We start from the raw sequence: 8219 nt of genomic DNA, 5'->3' as shown, positions 1-8219 counted from the left end.
ATCTTAATGGTGGCCCGCTTGCTGATTCTTATTGATGGGTCACTGATTTCACATTCTAAATGAGAAAATTCACAGAGAATATATACAGATCTCTGTATTTTTAAGTTCCTTGACTGGTCAGTAAACATGGACTGATTAATTCTTTTTTAAATTCACTCATAGGGTGTGGATATCACTGGCTGGCCAGCATTTATTCCCCATCCCTAGCTACTCTTGAACTAAGTGGCTTATTAGGCCATTTCAGGGGGCAATAATGAGAAAATCACATTGCTATGGGTCTGGTGTCACATGTAGGCCAAACCAGATGAAGATGATAGGTTTCCATCCTGAAGGGGACAAGTGACATCAGATGAGCTTTTGCCCAACAATTGGCAATTTTTTCAGAGTTATCAGTAGATTCTTAATTGCAGATTTTTTAAACCTGAAATCAAATTCCACCATTTGCCATGGCAGGATTCAAATCCAAGTCACCAGAACATTACCTGAGTTTCTGGATTAATGTTAAGCCATAATACCACTAGGCTATCACCTCCCTTTGTGCAATACAGTATATGATCACTAGGTTCATCTCATACTTCTTTTAAAATTAAGAAAGGTGTAGTAAAAATTCTCTTACGCAAACCACTGGAAATTTAACCAACACGTGAAATGGTTTATGGATATGGATAATACTTGAAAATTCCAATACAGATTTTTAAAGCTGAAGTTTTTGAAAGAGTCCAAGGGTTTAAAATTAAAGCAAGTTGGTTTGATACATGGTTTTTTTTTCTGCGCCTTTCAATTAATAAGACGTAGGCAAACACTACCATCTGTGCTATAAACTTCTGTGTGCCAATCAATCATTCTAGTCATATCCTAGTCCTAGAATTGAGATAAGGAAAATGTCATATCATCTTGCTGCCACACATTATAATTAAGCTCCTGCAAGTAATGATCAACTGATGTGGGGAGACTGTAGTGACAATCCCCTGGGATACAAAGACCAGAATCCAATAACCCATAACAGAATTTCAGTTACAAACTTGACAACTTAAAATTAATACACAGAACAGTAATATGTTTAAACAAAGTTACTTTTTATTATATTTTGGCATTTGTACCTTGAAGGTACACATTGGACTTCATTCTACCAAAGTAATTCAATTACAAGTTGCACAATGTTATCTTTCTTTACATATTTTGACAGGAGCACCTTTCACAGAAAGGATTTTATGCTGCTTGTGCAATTATTACATTAAAGAATATGGAAGATAACAATTTTACCAAGCTGTTGAAAAAAAAACGGCCTTTTTAATCTAATGCATAAAACCTATTTTAGAATAAATAACCAATGCAATGTTTCAGTATAGTTCCAGATGTTGCTGGACATTAAGATGGTGTTAAGCCCAGGTTCTATGAAGCCAATAAAAAGTATGAGCAAAAGATCAAGACTGGATACATAAAAGAAATTATATCTTTGCAAGATAAAGCAGTGCTTAGCCAAAAATGTCCATCTCTGTGTTTAGTTTCAAACAGCATTAAGAAATTTAAAGATGATGTACCCTGGGACCCTTGTACCACAGTATTTTTTGAGTGCCTATCTTGATGCAGCAATGTATTCCAAATTTAATTAGCTATGGAAGATCATTATTCCAGTCAAAGGTGGGCCTCCTTTATATCACATGAATCCTCATTCGAAACCAAACGTGTTGATTGTTATTTTCTTTTTCTGATTGGTTAATAGGGAATCAAAATGTTTAACAATTTAATAAGATGGTAGATTGATTTTCCAATAACAAATTAACAGAGAGATTCTTTGTTTCTGTTGGGCAGATTACTGGTATTTTACAGAAGTCCAACATTCACATGCATAAGGGCAATTAGAGCAAACAACTTAAACTAGTATATCATTATCAACTTTCAAACAATATGCCATTGCAACAGCCCTGATAATCCTGGAGACATGGATTCTAAAAGAATATTCTTAAAAGCTCCTAACATTGTTGAATGTAAAGAATGTTAGGGTGTCAGAAGTTTTGATCAACTGACATATTGCCAATTAATATTGAGTTTTGATAAACCATCAAAAGTGATGTTTGTTTTACCTCTGCACAAATGATCAGCTGCACAAGTGGTGTCAAACACAAAGTGAATTAACTTATAATCCACTTCCTCTGTGCATTTCTAACTCTCATAACTCTGCTAAATGGAATGATGCATATAAATTGTTCATGCCTTTAAAAAATGTACACATTAAATAATGTAATAACTAGTTTCTACTGAGGATTTGCTACAAGTGTTAGCTAATGTCAACTCCTTTCACATCCTTGTCATGAAACTGTTGTTTGATTCTGATACATTGTTGATAGGAAAATTAAGCATTTATGGGATTCTGTGAATACATGAACCACTGTCACAAACATGCATATGAAAGACTAACTGATAGATCTTGATCTTTGGAAACAGACTTTATTGATATACATATTTATGGAAATAAGGGCATCACCAACCATCCAGTTCTGCTCTTCTTTGCCCCATCATCGTGGAGCAGATGGAATTTCAATGCCATAAACCTGCTGGTCTTACGAGTAATAATATGGGACAAAATCTGTGCCACGTTGACTTTAATTACAAGCTTAACCTGTGGATAACCAGTCTCTTTTGTATCCCTCATATAACTAACATGGAATTCTGCTATTTCAAAAATCTGATGTAGGTATATGATTAAGCCTCCATTTAAAATGATATGGTCAATTAACAAAGGATTTTTTTACCAATATGGCTAAATTGCCAATACATTCTTCAGTAATAAGTATTGAGAATTCAACAAATTTTAAAATTCTTGATGCATTTTTAGACCGCAACTACAGCTTCAATCTAAACTGGAATACCCAAAAGAATGTGATATATTTACAAATAATGTTTACTGATAATTTCTGCCTTCTCCAGGGTAATTAGGGATAGGGTCAAAAAAACACTGGCCTAGCCGATGATGCCCCACATTTCATGAATGTAATGAAACAATGTTTGTTATTATTCAATCATTAGCTTAGTAATCTCATTAGAAGGAGGTTTTAAGGTTGCACAGAATTAAAAACATCTACATAGTCCGATTAAACCCCAAACTATGCCTACCTTGTTATTGAACCCAATACACTGTGATTAGTGCCTTCTATGACTGGAAATAGTTGATTCATCTTTATTGAATCACAATTAAAAATGTACCTTGATCCTTTATGAAGTAACCGTCATTAATGTGCTTATGTGGGGAAGGGATAGAGTAATCCAATGTTTTCACAAGGCCAACCAACTTACTTACCCAAACAAAATATTTATTTACAAATATCAATCTACTGAAATTATCAGTTTATAATACTGCCTCCAGTACTGCTAACTGCCATAATACTGCTAAAAATTGCACTGCACTTGACAACTACTTGATTAATATAATTTTATGTAAAAATATCAGTTATATAAAAATACCATAGAAACATGTTTCATATCAAAAAATATTTAAGAAACTTCCAGTTGCAAAAATGCTGCTAAATGTTAAAATATTGCCATCAATAATGTATTGTAAAATACTATGTATTAGCTTGAAAATTTAGCCATTTAGCAACAAAGCTAGTTCATCTTAAAGCTAATTTGTATATCAGCCACAATGTAAATGTCACGGTCTTAATGAAATTAAAAATGAAATTCCTTTAATGTGGTCTATTAATTTCCTTGTTATCTATTATACTCATACTATGAGTAAAGCTTGATGGATCCCAACAGCTGTTTAGTGATCTGCTATTACAACCTTTGTCCTGCAGCGGGGAACCTTTTCATGTATATGGGACATTATCATTCTTTGACTATGATTACTGAAAAAAATTTGCTTGACTTGTGCTGGTTTGTGTCATATTTACACTCGTACAACACTGGAATTTAGAATGAAAATCAATGCAAACTATAGTTATCAAACCAATCTGACAGCAAATTAAACAGAAATGTGAATTTAGAATCATACGCATTGAGTAACTGCATATAAATAAATAGCATGTCTTTGAATACAAATGTACTGGAATTCAAAAGTACTCAACTTGAATTTGTCCCTTGGTACACTGGAACTCAAAGGCCAATTGGGCTACCCACTCATTCGTACTTTCATTGACCCACCAGCAAACTATAACTGACTCTATTTCTCAACTCACACATTTGCAGTCATCTCCTGGTACATAGCGGCAGATTTCACCCATCTTCAAAAATCAGTGGAATTTACCAGCTAACTGCAAAAATATTCAAATTGACCAACAATCCCACACCTCACATAAAACAAATTTAGATTCCATCCCCAATATGATTGTGTGTCTATATAGAAGACAAATCATTTCCCACAATAAAGTAATTTTCTTTTTTGTGTCTATTATGGGTGGAGACGAAAGTTTGCAGCTAGAGAAAAGATTCTGATTGTCACTGCACTCATATACATCTGACAACAAGTAAAATAAAGGCACCTAAAAAGGTACAAGAATAAAACAGAATAGCACAACACTGCAAGGTTCACAGTACCAAGGTCAAGTCTACACCTTTAACTGAAATATTTTCAAGAAGTTGCTCAACAACATAGTAATGGTGCCACTAACACATGTGTTAAAAACCCTAAGGATTTACTATGTAACATTTGCTTGATAAAAAAGACAAGTTTTTTTTAGAAAGTTCTTTGTTTGTGTAATACTGAATTGTAATACTCCAAACACCGTGGATCTAACTTTCCACAGAAGAGTCAATGTGCAAAGAATTCTGACTGTCTTGCTGTAACTGAACTTTCGTTGACTCTCAAAAATATACATCTTCTTATCATTGTTTTAGACTCCTGTTAACATGTTTCTTTGGCTTCTTGGCATCCATTGCTTTCTAAGTTGTTTATGTTCAGAAATATGGAAGAACTGCAGAATATAAACTAACTGTTCGTTGGATGACTGAAACAAAAAGTCTTTCAACTCAACAGAGAAGTGTAGGCAGTCGATTTGGAAGGTCATTGGAATGCAGTAGGCAGCCAGACTTACAGTACACATCACTAATGCATAGTAAAAATTCAACATTCAAACCACAAATTCAGGAACAGAGTCATCAGCTGTAAGGTCCAAAGATAAATATTTACTTGTTCGTTTGACAATAAAGGTTTCCTTTGTTGCATTGTATTGCTCTGCCAAGCACCGGTTACAGCAATTACTTTCCTCATTCAGATCATGAGCACAGCCAAACGTGTAGCTCTGAGCAACGTCTTGACAAAGGTTGGCTACCTCCATAAAGTCCTTCTGATAAAGACGAATATCATCCAAGCTTTGGCTATGCCGGTCTGTGGAGGTCTTTGGTTTTCTGCACACAGGCTGTATGTAACAATACCAATATATTAGGCAACCATTTCACTCAAATAACTTCAAAACTTTAACTGATCAGAAGTCACTGCTAACCGAATCTCTGCAAAATCATTTGCAAATAAATTTTAAAAGGCCAGTCTTCACGTAGCCCATATTAGATGCTGTCAAATTCAACTGAATGGCTGAACTTTTAATTCCAGAAATAAAAATAGGTAAATCTGATCTTTGGAAACACTGTTTCAGCTAGACCCAAAGGTGTACAAGTACTAAAGGTTTTTGAAAACAAACAAACATGATTTATCCAGTTAAGTTGATCTAAAGGATAATGAGCCAAATGGATAAACAAAATCACCAGCTTGGATGTTAACTGATATTTTTGGGTATCGACTGTCCCGTGCCAGTACTTCAACTGTAATGCATGCTTCAGTTTTAAGTTCACCGTTAAATATTGTGATTTTGTCTGGATCTACTGAGTGGATGCATTTGGGAGAGACTTGAGGGTCCAACATGCTGAGTGCTGTTCCTTGGGAATATATATTTTTGTAGATTTGCCTATTAGCAGATAGCTGTGCACCACCAAGCACTATATTCACTTGTCACTATATTCACAGCATTGCAAAAGCTATATGGTTAGGCATGATTTAAGGTTGCCTCAAGTTTTACTCTACATTTGGTGCTGAATGGAACTTGTGACCTTTCCAGTCACTTTGGCACTGAGATCCAAATTACACAGTCTGACTCATATTTGAGATACCTACCTATGTCAAGCAGGTGCATACTGGATTTAATTGAATCTGAAATGAAGATGGCAGAGTGATTTCAGAGGACCAGGCGAATATATTGAGTGTTGCTATTGTAAACATCCCACTCACCCCATTTTCACCAGGTGGGTTGAGTTACAATGAAAGCCAGCATTTCTGTTGACCTACTCTGCTATTGTTGTACACTAACAAGCATGGATTATTGCAGAAAGAACAGGTTGGGGTTCATGTCAGTGGTAGTTCTACATCATCATGCAGGTCTGTATAAGTCACAGAAGCTCATTTTGCAAAAAGGTTACTGGTCCAAGTGAATGAATCACAGATACGAGCAGTGAATTTTTTAATGGCCATTGTGGCACAACAGTTAGGTACACAACCATCTTATGTGAAATATTCCTCTTCTATGGCAGAATTTAGTCATAGGGAATATCTGCACACAGCAGGAAAGGTTTGAAACACTGATGGGTTAAAGAAATCTAAAAATGCACATTATAGAAACATGCAACATCTAACAAAATTATTCAATACAGAAATAAGTCAAAAGCTTTCCATTTCTAACTTGGATAGAAAAGAAAATGTTAGATGCCCAAAGTGTCCAACTCCTGTGACATATGCTATTGGCTCTTGGAATGTGATGGTGGCATAAAACGGTAGCAGGAACTACAGGAAGTACTTAAGTATGGTATTGACGTACTAACTAGTGGACAGTTGCTTTGGATTCCGATGGAAGTAAAAATGTAAATATTTGTTTTGAATTCCCTTTAAAAGGTTCCAGAAAGATAAGAGACAGGTTCACCCCATTGTATTGCAGAAATCTGGGGAATTAATTTAAATTAGTATGTATTGCTGATCTTTTAAAACTATTATAACATCAAAAGGGAACACCACGGCCAGCTTGCTCATAATAGTTTCTGCCTACTTTGCAGAGCTCTGTGCAGGTATTTCATTTTTAAAACTAATCCAGCTTCAAATGTGGTCACTCCATTGTTGAGATCATTGTACTATGGACAGCATTGTTATATTTTCATCTGTACCGGTTTGTTCAACTGGTTTGTTGACCAGACAAAAAAATAAAGTGTTCTTTTGAAAGCAATGGAAATTCCTGCCTTCTTCATTGTGCCATTTTCAAAAAGTGAATAGTAAACGTGCACACGAGTGATATTTTATCTCCTTGTCAGAAATACGCTTCTGCCTTCGGGTGAATTACAACAGGAAACCTTTGTTCTGGGTAAAGGAGTCCACATCTGACAAGATTCGCCCAAAGGAGGAAACTGCTTCCCCTCACCAGGCCTGAATCAATACAGTGTCACCTCGTTGGGGTGCCTGTTGCAATGGAAGAAAAATCATCTTCAAGAATCTACTTCAGTGGAAAAACAGAGTGAAATTATGGGATCTGCAAAAACAGCACTCTGAGGAAGTGTATGCTGGGGTTAAGTTCCACAGAGTTCTTGGTGCAGGGCACTAAAGGCCTAACAGATAACATCAGCAAGGGCTTCAGCATTCTTGCAGTGCACAGAATCTGTGAACCCTATCATTGCCACAATAACACTGAAGGTGTGCTCCAGAACTTCCTCAGCAAGATCATGCTCACTGAAGCTCACTTCAGTTCAATAAGGAAATACTTTGTTCCTGACCTCACTACAATCTTGATCCAAATATAAATTAAAGGAGCTGAACTTGGATAGGGAGTGATTCCTCTTGACATCAAGGAACCATTTAACTGAAGTGCAGCGAAAAGGAGTCTGAACGTAACGGAGTCCGTGGGAATCATGGATGAAGCAATTCTTTGCTGGCAGGAATTAAGGTGGCAGAAAGGAAGATGGTTGTGGCTGTTAGATGTCAGTTGTCTCAGCCTCAGGATATCTCTGCAGGTGTTCCACAGGCTAGGATTCTAGGCCCAACCATCTTGAATTGCTAAATCATAAAGGTCAGAAGTAGGGATCTTTGCTAATGGCTGCGCAATATTCAGGACCATTCACGACTCTTCAGATACTCAGTATCCATAAGCAACAAGACCTCAACAATATCCACATTTGAGTTGATAAATGCCAAGTAACATTTGTGCCACAAAGAGAATACGTAACTATTTTCCCTTGATATTCAACACCATTAG

General features: G+C 36.0%; 1 protein-coding gene across 2 annotated transcripts in view; it reads right to left on the bottom strand.

Moving 5' to 3' along the window:
* Positions 1-1055: 1055 nt before the first annotated feature.
* Positions 1056-8219, bottom strand: part of frmd6 (FERM domain containing 6) — a 127208-nt gene continuing 120044 nt past the window's right edge. For both annotated transcript variants that reach the window (XM_043697633.2, XM_087989851.1), the window contains one exon: positions 1056-5354. In XM_043697633.2, coding sequence (XP_043553568.2) covers positions 5067-5354 — 288 coding nt within the window. In that variant the 3' untranslated portion in view covers positions 1056-5066. The remainder of the gene's footprint in view (positions 5355-8219) is intronic.

This window comes from Chiloscyllium plagiosum, unplaced genomic scaffold (genome assembly GCF_037043375.1).
Source record: "Chiloscyllium plagiosum isolate Xiang-an unplaced genomic scaffold, Cpla_swu_hap1 HiC_scaffold_8, whole genome shotgun sequence".
Lineage (NCBI taxonomy): Eukaryota > Metazoa > Chordata > Chondrichthyes > Orectolobiformes > Hemiscylliidae > Chiloscyllium > Chiloscyllium plagiosum.
This window is presented reverse-complemented; position numbering and strand designations above follow the sequence as displayed.